Genomic DNA, 17920 nt, shown 5'->3' with positions numbered 1-17920 from the left:
TCCTGATTGTCCCTTCCCTTTCTTTTCAAAGCAAGCTTCTGGCATCCCTTTCAGGGTCTTTATAAGCCTGTTCACATCTTACACTGTCATCACCAATTTTACCAGTAAGGTGAAGATTCTTTTCTTCAATAACACATTCCTGCTCTTTAGTTAGATATATAAATATATCTTTACGGTTTTGTTTATTTTCTTTTTCTTTTCTTTTCGACATTCATGCTTGAACTGTAAATGTCTACAAATATCACCATGTGCTTTTTTGACTTGCATTGAAAAGAACAATATTGACAAATCAAATCCTACTGGTAAATACTGGTCAGTCATTTGGTTGTGATCTGTCATTTGTCTCCACCTCTCCCTGTTTCTTGGCTTGGAAACTCATGGGAGCAGAATTTTGTGTATTTCTAAAATACACAGACCAAATCCCTGCCGCGGGATTGGAAGGGTTTTGTAACACAAACCTGGGGAGCATGTGGAATTACAAGGACATAAATTCATTGACTGTAATCTTTTTAGACTGCCTTGATCTTAAATGAGGTGAGGAGCACTGCTAACAAAGAATTACCTTACTGTGTTGATTGTTCTTTGGTGTATTTTCCTAGTTGCTTTTCTAAATAAAACTTGGACTGTGCTCATCTGTTACTTTCCCCAAGATCTTTTGTACTTAGCTTCATCAGAATTCAGCAGAGGGCTAGAAGCTGTAAGATGAAAGTTTTGTGCAAAGCAGTGGTTGCGTAGGTTAGACCTAAATTAGTGCACTCATTGTGGGGAAGGCGGGTGTACACTGGTCACCAAACAGGTTCCTGCTGCCTCTTGGTTTGGCCAAGTCAGTCTCTGCTTACTGCTGAGCCAGGAAGTGGGCACAGAGCAGCAGTTCCATATTGTGCACATCATACGCTTGTCTGTGGTATCTAGATGGTCTTGCTCCATAAAAGCCACAGCAGTATTTTAGGACAAGTTTCCTTACTTCCCCAAAGGCATTCCTAGGGGCCTTTACAGACCTTACATTATTTCTTTAAATATTTAGTTTGTATCTTCTTACAGTTCATCTATTCATACTCAGTTGTGTGATGGAAACTTGATCTGATGCTTATTAAGAAAGAACTGCTTCTGTTCTTTAGAGGGAGAGCTTTTCTTTTGAAACACCCAACAAACAATACTTCAAAACCCAACACCATCTATTTTCATATAAATGAGCGAGTTTTCAAAACTTTCTTCTTTACTGTGCAGTTGTTCTATGCAATATTCTCTTGTATGTTTAAAGCTAAAATCTTGGTACAAATTTTCAAACATGTATTTTTATTATGCAGCCACTTTTTTGTTAAAATTTATTTCTTGTAGTTCATAGACTTTTTTTGTTCTGGAACTGAATATGCTGCGTGCCCACTCCTGGGGATTTTCTTTTTTAATCAAAAACTCTGCTCACAAGAGCACACAGGTTGTAGATGTCAAGGTCAGAATTATAACCTCGTTAAAATTAGGCTGGTGCAGAACAGTTCTGAACAGCCTGAGTGCCTTTGCAGAAGGCACTCACTTGCCTGTTTCATTTATGAAAAGTTTACAGTCACACGAGCCTTATCACTCTGTGACATAATTTTTTTGACTTCTAAGTTTGCAGCAGGTACTTTCATTTCCATTAAGAATATTTAGTGCTTTACCATAAGTTAGTATTTGAATTCTGAGTTCCTTGCTGCATCTGAAATCTCCCCTCTGCACCTTAGAATTAAAAGTTTTAACACTTTTTCCCCTTCTGAAGTTAAAGTAGGTTATCTTTAATTAAAAAAAAGATTTTTTCATTTTTGTATGTATGTAAATGAATATAAATAAAGTTTATTAGTCATACTGCACAAAATTTTCATGAAGTATCACTTTATAGGATGTTTTTAGGAAAAAAGCAAACTGTAAAAGGTTAATTTTCTTCCCAAATTTGTATTACTTTTGTCAAGAGTATTTTTTCTGTGTTCTTCATTCTCATTTGCTGCTTCAGGTTTTATCAGAAAATGGCTTTAAAGAATCAGATTTGTCACTTTTTTGCCACATTTTTTGTGACTGTGTGTCTATTCTGTTCAAATTTCATGGAGTTACGATCTCTCAAGCTTCTAATAATAGATGGTGATACTATACTAGGCAAGGTTTGGTTGATCAGGGTTTTGATATAATGCTAGTTTTTTGGACAAGACAAACGTTCAGAAAAAGATCATAATCTTAAATTGGTTATTTAGAAAAACCCATGCCTAAAGTTGCAGTTTTGCATTGGCTCTATTGTGCCACTTGTCTTGTGCCTTTTACCTTATCAAGTCAAAGTCCAAATTAGGACCAGCTTGGGTTTTAGGACTTGAGTACATTTTGCTCAATGCCTGGTTTCTTTTAACTACACTTACTTGAAAACAGGACCATCTCAAATGTGAGGTAATTCTCATTTTTCACAGAAGTGAAACAATATTAAAAGGTGAAGGATAACTTAATGCTGTCTTTCCCCTCCGACAGGCTTCCTTCCCTCTGACTTAAGTGATCCCTTGTAATCTCCTCCCCACGCCTTTGCCCGTCTTGGCATAGACGTGCAGTTGCTCTGGGCATGTGAACAAAGACAACTGCACTGGCTGCACCTGCCTGACTTGTCATCTGGATTTCAGCAGTGCTGATGGGGGTCACCCCTCTGTTAGTTCATCCTTCCCCTGCAGTTCCCCTGGGGAAGCATGAATTTACTTGGCAGAGGACTATGAAAACTTGCAGGTTTCTTACACACCCCTGCTCTGAGCACAGCCACACAAAAGCGTGCAGTCCTGGGTGCTCGTGGTTTAGGTTCCCCTGCAGAAGTTTTCAGAAATTCAAAGTCATTGGGTAACCCTGTGCTGAACTTTGTAGGTCTTGGACTGCACCACATGGTGCCTTGGACTCACCGTATGGCTTTGAAAATAAAGCTGCACAGTAAAGCTGGACCTGGAGTATAGTTGGTGGAGATGAGAAGCTGAATTGTTTTCCAATCTTAATTTCTGGAAGAAAAAAAATCAAGAGTCCCTTATGTTTGGGTCACTGATGTTATAATGGAGTGTTGTACTTCAGAGTTTAAAAAAAAAAAAGTACAGTGGTATTTAGATGTTAATATATGATAACCTCAAGCTGTGTATTTATATGCTTTCAAAATAGAATTTCTCCTAGATTTAGTATGTAAATGTACTTGAGTTTTTAGCTTTCAAATGAAAGCCATTATCTTGTGATTAACTGTTTCCTACATAGGTTATTATTGAATACCATGTTGGTTCACTTTCTCAGCCTGTCAGATAAGTTTCCACACACTTCTTGAAAAGTATGACCTTTTTCACTTCCAGTCCTCAGTTTCTGGGATTGTGTTGCTAGTACTGTAATACAGGGATATAGTGTGTTCAAAATATGCCGTGCTTTGCATTCTTACTGGTGGATAAAGAAAACTTTTCAGTATTTTGTTAAACACTAAGCTAGCTTCAAACAGTGTTTCTTGTCACTTTGTTTTAATATTAAATTTGTCACATAGTTTTCTGCTGCTGTTAGAAATGCTTTGAAGAATGTTTTATTTTTTTAGAGTTTTGTATCTAAATTTAATCAAAGCATAGAATTATCTGTGTTCACCTAGTTGAAAACATCTTCTTTGTTCATGGGCTAGAGCAAAGAATCAGTTCACTTCCTTTAGACAAAGGGCTCTGTCCAAGCTTTTGGAGAGAGTTCTTACTTTCAGCTGAACACATCAGAAAGAAAAAGCTGGCAATCCAATTTTGCTGGAAGCATCGGTTATTATCTGAATGCCTTGTCCTCTCCCTTTACAGTACAGCATGGGATGGGTATCAGGAGCCAGATTCTGAATTAAGAGTCTGCTTGTACCATGTTACAAGCTTTTAATACTCTTCAAGCTTTTTAATATGCTATGTTTCAAGCTTTTTAATATGCTATGTTTCTTACTTCCTATAGAAATGTCACTGGTGTGGAAAAAATGAGTAAAGTTTGGTATTATACATAGGCCAGAAAATTTATTTTCTTCATTCCTAATTTTGTCTTTTCTTTAATCCCAGACTCTATTAATATGTTTCGTGAGTGAAATACTAAGAAAAGATTGTGGGACTTACAAAATGAATATCCCACTGTGTCAAAAAATAAAGTTGTCAAAATTCAGAAGCTTTCAATAGAAGTTTGTTACCATTGCACTTCTGTAATTTTGTAGACGTAAATAAATACATTTTCAACAAATGAATTCTGAATAACTACCATGTTGTTGGTATCATGATTAAATCAAGCTCTGTAGAGCAAGCTTTAAATAAAAGCACGTTTTCCTTACTTCTGCCTTTAAGAATGCATTTTCATTTTTTTTTTATTGTTACAGTATTTAAATCGAGGCTGTACCAGATACTTTGCTAACAAAGAAACAGACAAGCAGATTTTGCAAAATCGCAAGAGTCCTGAGGTATGTTTGTCTCTTCAGTTAATAATATAAACTAATGGAGATAGAGTTAAAAATGGTGATTACAGTTTAACACTGTGGAATGAAATGTTCATTTTACACATCTTTATAGGTCTAAATGGGTACTGTCAGAGCTGGTATATTCAGAAATCTGGTTTTGGAGTTCAGTCCTAGAAATACATTTTAACGTGCATCTTAAAATCCCAAATGGAACAGTTTATGAAATTGATTCTTTTCTGTTCTTATAATAATATAACACTTAATGATGCAGCTTGATTCTGTGGAAAACAAAAATCTGTCCAAGACCTTTTGTAATTTACTTTTTAAAGTCTTACTACTGCTAGGAATAGCTCAGAAGCAGTAACTTTTTCTAGAACCATTTTTTCTGTCCAGATTTTTGAAGTAATGCTCCAAGCTGTTTTATAAAACATGAGTGCAACTCACTTCCAGCACGAGTGTATCCCCCTCCCCAATACACTGCGTTCTTTATTGTTTTTTGTTGTCCCCCTGCTGTGAACTGTTACTTATGGCAGAGCATGGCATTTCCTGGTAGAAAGAGTGAAACTTCAAAACACTTTTTTCCCTTTTGTTTTGTCTCCATTTACATCTTTTAAAACTGGAATGACCAGAATTTGTAGCATTTAAGCCTTTGAGCTTGCTCACATGAGGACACTAAAGAATTTAATCCAAAATAATAGTATATGTGATTTGGAAGTTGTTTAAATACTTCCTTTAACTTCCACTCTGCTCTGTAATACAATTTTCATTTATTCATACCTAAAGTATGAATTTCTTATTTGTATAGCTGAAAGATATTTCAGGTCTTAATTTAATCTGTACTTCTGACTCAGTAGCAGGGCACATACATGCGGAAGAATACAAAGATAAATTTACTCATGTGCTATCTCTTTTCCCTTTGAGAACTTGGGCTTGACCTTGTACGTAGCTCCTGCCTAGCTATGAGAGACAGTATGGATACTGCCTTTGCTCGAGTCAACACTGCAAAGTCTTCTCCTGGATTTCTAGCGTTTGTGTGTTGTAATCCCGAGCGCCTAACGCCGGTTCCTTTTGCTTGAATAGTGGCTATTTTCTATAATCGGGGATGGTGGAGAGTGAGTTACAGAAATGCTGATTTGATACTACTGCAAGGCAGAAAGCTCGTAGATATTTAATTCTCATCATGCATATAGGCTAAGAGATGGTTGGGAGATTTTGCCTCAGTTTACCTAATTTGCCTTAAATGAAGATTTGTAGTGAATCTGGTCACTTATGTAGGCGTAAAGTATCAACATTCACTCGTTCTTGCTACTGGAAGGTGAACCTGTGCAGTCCTCTGTTATTGATGTGATTTACAGGCGGGTGTTCTGTCATCAAATGTGTCCTGAAGGACTTAATTTGAAATAAGTGTTTGTCTAAACTAAAACCTACTGAGAGAATAATTTTGAAAATATGTATTAGACATTAAGTAGTGGAACGTATGATGCCGTAATACCTGTATGTTACAGCCATGTCAATTTGAAGGCTTAATAAAGGATCAAATTTCAATTATATTTAAACCTAGTCTAGCCACTTAAACAGGAAATGTATTGCATTTTTCAGGTTTTGAAATCAGAAATTTAATATTCGCTCTGTCGTTTAATGAAAAACATTAAGATTGTTTATTTTAATAAAAGTAGCTGAAATAGTCAATTAATACTTAAATTATTTTTGTGTTTTCCTTATCAGGAAGATGAGGTGATCATTTTACATAATTAAGATGTAGTTTAATTTTACTGATGTGTCTAAATGTTGTGTGAAGTGAATTTTTCAGATGCATGTGGTGTTTCCTTTTGATAAAAATCACGTTAGCTTATTTGATACTAACAAGGCTTCTATTTAAAGTTACTTGTTCTTTTTAGTTGAAAACATTTTAACTTTAAAAACGTAGCTCAGTGTGCATGTGCAGTCAGTCTCTTGATGCATGCAGATGTGTTACTATCTACTGTTTAAACCCATTAATAGTTAAAATGGCTTTTGATTTATTTAAATTAGAAAAATCAGCAAATTGTTAGATCGATATTTCTAAATGTAGCTGGTATTCCGCTAACCCAAAGAACACTGCAAACAACTTTTCTGTTTCTTAATCACCAGTAAACATTAACAAGTGTATTTCTCTAAATAAGGCTGTTTAGGACAGGGATAACTCTTCCAGTTCCGGTTTCTCCTATAGTCCTTTCCCATGGCCTGTCAAGCTTTCTGTCATCCTGTTCCAAGGACCTCGGTCTTCTTTCAGCTGCTGGGGCTAGAAGCACTCCTCTGTAGAAATGCTTCGATAGCTCCCTTAGCCAATGTCTTCCTTTCCGCTGCTCACTATCCTGTACTCCCCTGTCCTTACCTGTCCCGTTCTCCAACTTCTGCTTTCTGAAGACAGTTTGAAGTTTGCTTTGAAGTTTGAAGATCATGCTTCGAAGTATCAACAAATTAAAATAAGCCTGTATTGTATGAAGAGCTCTAATCTCTTTCTATGTAGTTTGGCATGCGGTTTTTATGCTTCTTGTTATGGCTTATTCTTGGCTGGAAATAATTGCTTACATTTGCTTTAAAATCACTTACTGAATTTTTGGTTTATCTTGTGGTTTTACAGTATCTCAAAGCAGGTTCCTTGAAGGACCCACTCCTAGATGATCATGGAGATTTCAACAGAATGTGCACAGCAATGAGAAAGATCGGACTGGATGATGCAGAAAAGCTTGATCTTTTCAGAGTAGTGGCTGGTGTCCTTCACCTTGGAAATATTGATTTTGAGGAAGCTGGGAGCACTTCAGGTTAGATGAAACCTACATTCTTTTCTGTAAAAATACTGAAAATGTCTCTTGATTATAGATTCCTTTCCAAGTGAATTATTGCTTTAGAAAGCTGCTTTGTGTTCAAGGGTAATTCAGTCTTAATTCAACCTATTTTGAAGTCAAAATCTTCTTTACGTGCTCTGAAAGCAAATAGTCTCTCACTGAAATTGTTCGAGAAATTGTTCAGTGCAGAGTTTGATATAAAGGAGAGACATTTTGTGTCTCAAAACCCTACTTGTATTTTAATAATGATTTTTAAAAGTCCAGCTTCTTGCTAATGTCATGAAAACATCTTGAAATTATCAACCCCTCCTCCAGGGAAAGGCATAATGACCTTTGGCTTCCAAAAAAAGGCCTCTAGTCCAGTGTGCCCTGGGCAAAGCAGGGCCAAAACTGAATTTAGGCGGGGTAGCTTAGGGTTGTCACAGAGGAGGTGGGTTTTTTTCTTTTTTTGGTTCCTTTTTTTTCTTCCTTTTTTTTTTTTTTTCCTTAGCTCAAATCAGAACCTCCCCAGTGTCAGTTCATGATCTTGCCATCTTCCTGAAGATGATGACTGAAATGAACATGATTAATGTGAAGGAATCTGAGAAGATGTGGGGGTAGAGAAGGGTAGTGGCTTCACGGGGCTTGGCAGTAAAGCTGACAGGGAGCTTCCCTGCTTGGGCCTTCTGTGAGTTGAGACTGTGGGGTTGACAAGGTGGGACAGAGTGAAAACGGTGCAAATGTGAGCGGAGAGGGAGTTTCAGGAAGCAAATGAACAAGGAGAGGTGAGGAAGGTCAGGGTTTAGAGAAGGGAAGGAAGACACCAGAAAACATATTTTCTCTGAATGTTGAAATTCAACCCCCCTTTCTTTTTTTTTTCTGGAATAAATTATTGAACTTGTTCATTGCAAATTCTGCTCTCACCTTGTGTGTGTACACACAGGGCATGCATTTGAATTGTTTCAGGCAGTGTGTCTCTTACCAGAGACCCTCTAAAGTTCTGTTGCTGCTTCAAAAACCTGGTAAACACCAAACAAAAGCTGTTCCCTGCAGGCCAGATGGTGTTACAGAGCTTTCATAATCAATCCACAAAACCCTTAATCTTGTAAGGACTCCTTCCTCCATTTTTTTCTCTTAATGTGGTTGTACAGGTGAGGAATTCGAGCAATGTTTGACTAGTTATTTATCCCTTTTGGTCTCTTCACTTATCTGTAGAAATAAATTTTACTGAGAGTAAGAGGAAAGAAATGTAGTCCTGGCATATGCAATTGTTTAAGTGTTAGATTTTGCTGAAGCGCGTGAGTGCTTCACTTGGAGGTTGTTGGACGGCAGTGGCTGGACGAGCTGTGGCGCTAAGGGCACAGTGCAGAGCAGGAGGGAGCGCACACCCCCCCCCCCCCCCCCCCCCCAGCTGTTCCCCTGGGGAAAGGTACCTTTATCTGAAGAGGTAAGCGCCAGGAGCCGGCTGGGCCCGACACTTCTAGAGGAAGCCTGGAGGGTTATGGGAACATCTAAATCCCGACATTTAAACCACTACGGTTCGTTTCTAGGCATTAGCAGATTACTTTTGCATTTTGGAATAGTTCTTTCACTAACGAGCAGGCTGGCTTTTGAACAGCCCATGATCAGAGCAACGTTCTAGAAATGCAGAATTTCACGCGTAGTTTTTGGGCAGATTTTTTTTGTTGGTTTTGTTGTTTGTTTGGGGTTGGGGTGGGATTTTTTTTGTTTGTTTTGGGGGTTTTCCTGTTGAGAACCGACTCTTCACATTGAATATCCGAAGTAATTCCCAGAGGCAAACTCGAATTCCTTCAAAGTTGACGTTCCTTCCAGTCCTTGACGGTCGTGCTGATGGTCGAGCATGCCTTGACGCGGCAGCGCGCCGAGGCACAACTCCCCCCGCCCCCCCCCCCCCCGTCCCCCCCCGCCCCCCCCCCCCGTCCCCCCCCGCCTCCATCCTCTCCCCCCCCCCCCGCCCGCCCCGCCGTGCGCGGGGGCGGCGGGTGACGCTGTGCGGTTGCTCGCAGGGGGCTGCACGGTGCGGGCGCGGAGCGAGCCGGCGCTGGAGAGCTGCGCCGCGCTGCTGGGGCTCGACCGGGAGGACCTGCGCGGCAGCCTCACCGCCCGCGTCATGCTCACCACGGCAGGGGGCGCCAAAGGAACGGTCATCAAGTGAGTCCCGCGCGCCGCGGCGGGGGGGGGGGGGGCGGGACGCGGGGCGGGGGTGTCGCGGTACCGCCGCTGCGGCGGGCTGCCCGGGACTGCCCCCACCACCACCCGGGGAGGGGGCGCTGCAGTGAGCGGGGGCCGGGAGCGGCCGGGCCCTGCGAGCTGCCCTCTGAGGTAACCTGTTGCCCGACCTCCGCCCCCCCCCCCCGCCCGGGGCCCTCGGGGTCTGCCCCCGGCAGTGGCTTTGTCTGGTGTCTTGCCCGCGGGGAAACGGGGAAAAATGGCCTCAGGATCCCGCTGGGCCGTTGGCAAGTGTGAACCGAGCTGCGAGTGCGGCTGTTGGGGATGCTTCCTTGATGGGCTGCGAGTACAAACCCGCGGTGCTGCGAATACAGCAGAGTGCAGAAGAGCAGCGGGCTTACATCGTTAGTCCCTTCAAAACAGAAGCGACGTGGTGTGCTTTTCCATCATGCAAGTGCTAGTTTTGAGATGACAAATTTTTAACAGGCTTTGATTTTTTTTTTTTTTAATAATTTTATCTTTTTTTTTTTAAAGCTGCTTGATCCAAATGCACGTTTATAGATGCTTAGGCTCGCTTGTTTCGTTGCTGTTAGGTCATCGAAGTTATTTTTATTTGGAAGAGCGGCAGTTGCACAATGTCTGACTAAAATGGCCTTTTATTTTCGGGAAAAGAGCAGCTTTGATTAAGTCACTATCACATTTTTTAAAACCTCTCGCGTGTCAGCGAGTACGCCGTGTGGCCAAAGAAAGTATAGCAGCCAGCCTGTTAAGTCCGTGACCTACACAGAGAATTGGATATGCTAATAGATTTAACAGATCTCCTGCATCAAGGAATGTTAATGCTGTGCCTTGGACGCATCTTTCCTGTCATGGGGGCTGCACAGTGCTCCCGTGACTGCTGTCCTGTGATACTAGGCCTGGGATGCCCTAGTTAGAGGGTAATAGATCCACTCTTCTCAGTGACTCTTCTCAGTGACTTCAATCTCCCTGTGTTTGCCACATCTAATTCTTCTGAAATCAAGTTTCAGCTTTAAAAACCAGCCACAAACAGTAATCCCGAAATGCGCTGCTTCTTGCTGTTGCTGGTAAACAAACACTTAATCTTGACTGCGAAGTTAATAGTGTTTCATAGAAACATAAAAAATAGTGGAACGGGATAAATGTAAGGGAAAGTTGTGGGTGTTTTTCTGTAGCTATTAAGGGCGCATCACTATTGGAGTAAATAGTGACCTTAAAAAAAAAAAAAAGGTATCCCTTTCATTTTGATGAGAAGCTATTATCTAAGTAACTTCCTAGGCACAGAAGTAGGATAGTGATTTCTTTATATACACACATGGAGAAGGAATAATGGCAAAGAACATGTTTAAACATGGTACTGGCGATAACATTTTAATACTGTGGAAGTTAGGACTCTTGTGAAACTGAGCTTTATGAAGATGGTTTTGCTGCGGTTGGCTTTTGTTTATGAAAAACTTCTAGCTTCCACCACAAACTTTCTCTTGTTGAGGCTGATCCTTCTAGCACTTAAGCTGTCAGGGATGCTAGCTAAGCTGCGTGCAGCTGAACTGTGTATATTAACCTTTGCTTTTCTACGTTGTGTATTTTCTGGAGTTAAACAAAATGTCACACCAAAAACCGAGCTTCGTCTAAATAGTTTTGAGCACATTAAAAGTAATTCTCAATGTTTAGCTGAATGCATCAATCTTTTAATTAAGAAAGTATTTAACATGCACTTCACTCACTGGAAGAATGTACGGGTGCTTCTTACTGACTTATGGAAGCAGGGTGTCTTAGTGAATGAGAAATACAACTTTAGGCACATTACACCAGAAGTTCAATATATGGAAGTCATAATTAATTCTCTGTATCCTTGCATATTTTATGCCTTTTGAAATGTATTGCTATTATTTATTTTTATGCCTTATAATATGAAGTATTTGTTAACATTTCATGAACTTGTGAACTGAAACGAAGCAACAGATGACTGATTTAACCTTGGTATGTCACTGTGGCCAGGAAAGGCGGCAGGTGTTTGTTAATGCATGCTTAGGTTATGTCAGCCTTATGAGGTGAAAAGTTGATCTTTGGGCACTTGAGAGCGTTGGCTTTTTTAGTCCTCAAGGGATGTAATGGATTTGAGTAATGAAGGTTTCCAATTGCCAAGATCTCATTCTGTGCAGGAGAAGTAATGTTGATCTCTACCTAATTCTAACCCATACTGATAAACTAGAAGAGAACAGCTGTAGTGGAAGTACTGTTCGGTGCCCGCTTCCTGATCTCCAGGGTGAAACTGATCATCCTGGCCAAAATTTGGGCATAGTGGGACATCAGTGACACCTGTGCTGTGTGAACAGCATGGTTTTTTAGGGGAACGCAGAAGCTCTTCTGAATTAACTCATATTTTGATGTGGGTATGGGCTGTTGTTCCAGTAGTACATTATTTCTGAATAGCTGACCTTTGAGGTGTATTTCTAGATGGAGCAAACAAATAGACTTCTTGGTGGTCTGCTTATTTGTGTACTTTGAAAGAAGGGGTGTTCAGGAGTTAGAACTTCATAGTGACTACTGTGGAAAAAGTTTTATAATGCAGTGACAAATGGTAAGTAATCATTGGGGAGGGGTTATTCTGCCTTCAGTTAAAAGCTCAAGATCTAGGTCTCTTCATAATATATTCAATAATGAATTTCTGGAAAGTGATTATAAATTCTTTCTCTCCCCCCCAGTTATTAGAAATTGAGGACTCTTAGTCACTATCATCTTGCTGCCTTATGAGCTCATGCGGAAAGTTACAAATATTTTTCTCTTTGTAACCTTTATATGTAGGAAGACATGGATCTTGCAGGACAGATTGCCTCCGGTGGCCAGTATTTTTCAAGTTTTAGTATTTGCTCTCTTCTAGACCATGTCTAAATTGACAGCAAAATATTTGACCTCAAGTTGCACCAGGGGAGTTTTAGATTGGACATTAGGAATAATTTCTTCACCAAAAGGTTTTTCAAGCACTGGAACAGGCTGCCCAGGGAAGTGGTTGAGTCACCATCCCTGGAGGTGTTTAGAGACTCGTAGGTGTGGCACGTACGGACATGGTTTCGTGGTGGACTTGGCAGTGTTAGGTTAATGGTTGGACTCAGTGATCTTAAAGGTCTTTTCCAACCTAAGTGATTCTATGATGTATTCATCCAGGAGAACCTTTATCAGTATTATGAATAACATTAGAGTAGAAAATCATATATTATACAGTACAGGTGGCAATCATATTTAGCGCGTGGTGGTACAAGAATTGCAGGTTTTGAAAGTTAGTAACATTTTTTCAGTTAACTTAGCTTGTGATCCACTGTAACCGCTCATCTTTCTCTGTTGACTCACGGCTTACCTGGTTATTCTCCATCTTGCATTTGTACTTTTGAGTTCTCCTAAGTGTACCACCACACACTTTCCTTTACCGAAATTTGTCTTGTGGATTTTTAGATCATGTCTTCAATTTGTGAAAACAATTTTGTGTGCTAATCTTGCTAATCTTAAGACTTTCTGCTTTCTTAGTTTAGTATTGTCAGACTTTTTTTTTGCAAATGCCTTTACTTTCGCATTCCTTTTAAGTGAAAGTGTTAACTAGAAGCAGAGGGAGTTTGAACAAAACGCATCAATGTCGGATTCAGATGGCACCCCACTGGAAATGCTCTCAGTGAGCTGTTGACTCAGCCTCTGAGAACAGATTAGTTTGGGCTGTTGTACGTGTAACATATAGATACAACACGTCTGTATAGTTTCCTTTTGAGAATGTTTGGTGGGACAGATCGAGCACTAAAGCAAAGGTGTATCATAAAGTACTGCTTCCCTTTCACCGCATCTCAAGTGACCCTGTCAAGGAAAGTTTCTTAAGAACAAATACATTTTTTGTTACAGCCTCAAATTCACTTTGGATTAAGAGTGTAAAGATTTTCTGTTCAGCATGTTTATCCTGATAAGCCTGGGGCATTGTTAGCAGTGTACTATTTCAAAAGTATGCAAACACAAGGAGCTATGTTTTTCTGCCAGCAGATCTTATTTTTCCCCAGTGTTTTATTTTATGGGTGGCAAAAACTAATTCAGAGGACTCCTTCCACCATCTCAAAGGATTAATGCATTAAGCCTCTTTCTCTAGCCTTTTCTGAACTTGTGCAGCTAAAAGCAAACATAGGCTAATAAATACACTAATTTCTTCTCGTGTGGCTTAGCGCCTGTACAAGGAAAGTGAATTGGACTGTGGTAGATATTTATTAAATAGCCACCAGGTTTTTCTATGGTAGTGTAGTTTCGAAACTATTTGATTGCTGTCAATATTAGAGGTTTGACAAGTACATTGTTTTATTTTGTTCCAGCGACCCAAAGAGCTACTCATTTCTCTCTCTCTTTTTTTTTTTTTTTTTTTTCTTAGAAACCTTTTGTGTGCAAGTAGATCATGTGAGTTCTAATAGGTCACAGTGAATAAATAGCTCAGCTGAAATCACTGTGCTCAGAGTATAACAAAGGCTTTGTTCTGCTGGGCACAATGGAGCCAACAAGGAGCAGTAGGAGGGTGATGCTAAATGCTATCTCTGTGAATTTCATTAAATACTAATGTGCAGTGGTCAGTCAGGGAGACTTGACAGCTGCGCTACGTTTATCTGTCATGGTTAGTCTTCCAAAAAGAGCATAATGATCACCTTGTTGGCTGATGTTTTTGTCATCCACGTAGAGTGTGTTTACAGAGAGAAATAATGTGTTAGTATTCAAAATCTGCTAGACTACTTAGACTGTCATTGCACTGTACTAACCTCTGGCTCAGTTTCCCCCTTTCCAAGAAGACTTTCAAAGAGGACTCTGTCATCATAAAGTAAATTATTTTACAGCGTGAAAAATACAACTGACATCATTCAGGTCCTCCAGCTTCTTTTGGAGTACGTTTTCTACCAAAATGCCTTTTTTTTTTTTTTTTCTTTAGTGGTGGTGCTATTGATGCCTCTGTTGGAAAAACATTGCCTTTTTTTTTAAAAAAAAAATATTTTTCTGCAATTTTTGGAACTTCAGCTTTTCTCAGATTACACATGTGCTGCTTATATTCTTTAATTACGTAGGCCTTTCACCAGGTAGGGTTATTTCATCCAGGCTGTTTTATTTGTGAAGTAGCAACCGTATTGGATGACAGTAGCTGGTGGGTATCGCTTCACCTGCTCTCTCTCCAATCGTGAGCAAATTACACGTATTTTAATTGCAGTTTGTTTGTTCTGGAGAATGTTTGGGGACTGCTTGGGATTGTCCACAGGATAAATCCAGCCCGTGAGGGTGCTCAGACTCTGTGGATCACTGGAAACCTTGCTGGAGAAATTAGCATGAGGACCAAACAAGGGTTTTTGTTGCAGCCTTACCAAATAGCTTAGAAATTGGAAAAAAATCTTCCCTGTTCCTTAGAAGTAGCTGACAGATAGAGGAGAGGAGGGAAAAGGTAAAATGGAGGAAGGAAGAATACATCTTTTCCTGTTCGGATAAGAAACAAGAAGAAGGAGATTCCTTTGTCTGTATGCAGACCACAGGAAAGGAGGAGCTGAGGGAGAGCAGGTTCATGAGAAGGAAGTTACTCATTCCTAGTGTCAGTTCTGTAACAGGGCTCTTCTGTATCTACTGGCTTAGTGCAATTTCAGCATTATTTTTGTGGTTCTGTTCTTTCAGCTGTGCAAAATGCATTGCAGGGGTTACATTTTCTTTCCATGGGTTTCTGCTGCATGCTATGAAATTTAAAATAACAGGGTTTTGTGCAGCCTCTAGAATTGTACTTAATAATGGCAGAATATGTTATTTTTGAGGAACAGGGCCATTTTATAAATACATGCTCTGGAAGTATGACTGTTTGCCATGTTTAAACAAATAGATTGAAAGCATAAATTATTTTACTGCATTGTATTATGTAATAGGCCTGCAGCTGACGTGGGAATTAGTATTCTGATCTCTTAAACGTATCAGAATGGAATGTAAAGGTACCTTCCTTCTATTTATAAGATAAGATTTCTGTCAGTACTCGTTACCTTAAGATAAGTCAGGAGATGCTTAGTGGAAGACAAGATTGTGTGTTAAGGCTAATTACTCTCTAATGTAATGTAGCTGCAGGTGTCCTTAGTGAATGGAGTCTCTGGTTCCCTGACTTACCAGTCACAGTAGAAAGTGATCTCCGTCAGGCTCACGTTTCTGCATCAGAAGTATCATCCTTGCAAAAATACAGAAATAATAAATTTGAGTTAGTGTAGTGCTTGTGAATCCTGGGAAGTGAAGGAAATGATGCAATATGGGTAAGCTGTGTGGCATTAAGTTTTCCTTTTCTGACCTGCCAGTTCTTTGTACTCCTGTGTACAGGAAACTGCCTGGAGGGGGCGATAGGGCAGTTCTGCCGCGGTGACATCTTGAGCCTTGTACATAGGGCTTACTGAAACAGTTCAGATAAGAGGTATTTTTTTAAAATGTAGATTTGCTGCGTGCTTGAGAAGTTCCATAATTGGTTATCCACCACCTTAGCCGGACAGTCTATCCTTTGAGTGTTACTAATTGTTATTGTAGTGCTGGTGGTCCAAGGATATGGGGAGGAGTAATATAGGGAGTTTTATGGGGAGAAGTGATTATTTTATTAAGGCAACTGATTGAGATATTTAGAAAAAGCATAGAGCTTTTGTCATACAGCCATCATCCTGTATTCTTCATGACAAAGAGGCTTGGTGTGGTAAAAATCTTGACATTATTTCTCCCTGTTCCTCCCTGCAAATTTTATCACTTTGGTTAGCAAAGGTTCTCTCCTTAAAAATGTCATCTTTTGATTTACTTTAACATTGGATATATCTGTACGTCATGATACAGTGTCGTGCAAAGACTTTTGCGTGTACCTGCAGTTGTTCTAAATTGTAAGCTGTTTTTCCATGCATGGAATTTTGATACTGTCTGGTCAAGGGGCTATCAGTATTTCAGTTTAACCTTTTCCCCCTTTATCTTTTCTTATTGAGATGTAACAATCCTTTGGAGTTTTGATCTTTGTCAGTCTGGTTCTGTTCTGGTCTGATTCTGTTCAGATTGGTGGGACTTTCGCTTTTGAATTCTTTGGCAACATGGTAGGATCTAAGTGCAATTTGCAATCATACCATCAAGGCGAAAGTTCATTTTTCATAATTCTCTCATTGTTTCTTAAACACTTCCTTAAGGCTTTATTCTTATATAAATTGTCTTATTCTGGGGACTTCTACAGGTGCTTCCTCAGCTGTGTACAGTGTAACTGTGTGGGGTTTTTTGTTTGTTTGTTTTGTTTTGGTACTCTTATCTGTTAATCTGAAACCTATTTGGAAAAAAAAAAAAAAGTCAAGTAGAATGTATTTGTCCAGGAAATGAGGCAGTTAAATGTGCTTTGAATATATGCATTCTACGCATCTCACTGTCATACTGACTTTATGAAATAGCTAGATACGTATTATTATATGTATAGCTAAATATGTAGTTATTCCCACAGTTTTGTCATGCGTTTCATAGGCTTTGAAGTTGTGACTCGTGGTTGTTTGGATTTTTCTGACTGTTAAACTGGGATATAGGCTCGTAATAAATAGTCACAATGCAGAATAAAGATTTGTAAGTAATAGGGGGAGAATAAATTCTCATCTCTTAAAAGCCCTGTTCTTCCAGTGTTTAAAAATAATCCTTATTTTGGGATTGCATCTAACATTCACCATGAGAACACACTCCCTTATCTATGCTTTTTTCACTTTTGTTACTGATCAACTTACAGTCTTACAGCCTTAGGCATAGCCCTTATGAAAGCATAGGGACAAAGATGTTAGAGCGAAACTGAACTATAGGTTTTATTGTACTGAGGCAGCTCATAAATAAATAGTTGAAATATTTTTTGTAGATGGGAATGTATGTATTTTAAATATCTTTCTCTGGCAATTATCAATGTAGTCTCATAAACGAGTATGAAAACAGCTGCATTTCACTTCTACTGAGTATAGTGAAACATTATTCTTTCTTTTTACAGGTAGGATAGTGAGACTAACTTGGTAAGATTGTTTCCTATCTGGGCCTAGAGCTCAGGTGGCTTTTGTGTCCTAATGTACAATAGTTGGAAAAGTTCTTTTTAAGTTTAGGATCTAATCTCACTGTCTCAGAGTAAGGAATTCTGAAAAATAAAATTTGTATTTTTGGTTTTTAGGGTACCCTTGAAAGTGGAACAGGCAAACAACGCTCGTGATGCCTTGGCTAAAACGGTGTATAGTCATCTGTTTGACCATGTAGTGAACAGGGTAAACCAGTGTTTTCCATTTGAGACTTCCTCTTTCTTCATTGGAGTTCTAGATATAGCTGGTTTTGGTAAGTATACTTTAAAAAAAATAATTGATTTTCTAGTTGTCTATTATTGCCACCAAAGATTCAGTGATAAATTCTGTAATGAAGAGTTGGGAGGGTTTTGGTTTTGGTGCTGGTGGGTGGGGTGGTTTGCAAGGGCTTAAGAAGA

At 39.5% G+C, this 17920-nt stretch overlaps 1 protein-coding gene across 6 annotated transcripts in view; it reads left to right on the top strand.

Annotated features, from left to right (window-relative positions):
- The window catches only part of MYO6 (myosin VI), an 82899-nt gene that overhangs the window by 23216 nt on the left and 41763 nt on the right, over positions 1–17920 (top strand). For all 6 annotated transcript variants that reach the window (XM_086461456.1, XM_086461457.1, XM_086461455.1 and 3 more), the window contains exons 9-12: positions 4349–4429; positions 7050–7230; positions 9261–9405; positions 17618–17775. In XM_086461456.1, the coding sequence (XP_086317582.1) occupies positions 4349–4429; positions 7050–7230; positions 9261–9405; positions 17618–17775 (565 nt within the window). The remainder of the gene's footprint in view (positions 1–4348; positions 4430–7049; positions 7231–9260; positions 9406–17617; positions 17776–17920) is intronic.

The sequence above is a fragment of the Leptosomus discolor genome, chromosome 2 (assembly GCF_034619465.1).
Source record: "Leptosomus discolor isolate bLepDis1 chromosome 2, bLepDis1.hap2, whole genome shotgun sequence".
Classification (NCBI taxonomy): Eukaryota; Metazoa; Chordata; class Aves; order Leptosomiformes; family Leptosomidae; genus Leptosomus; species Leptosomus discolor.
Note: the sequence above shows the minus strand (reverse complement) of the source record. Positions and strands in the feature narration are given on the sequence as shown.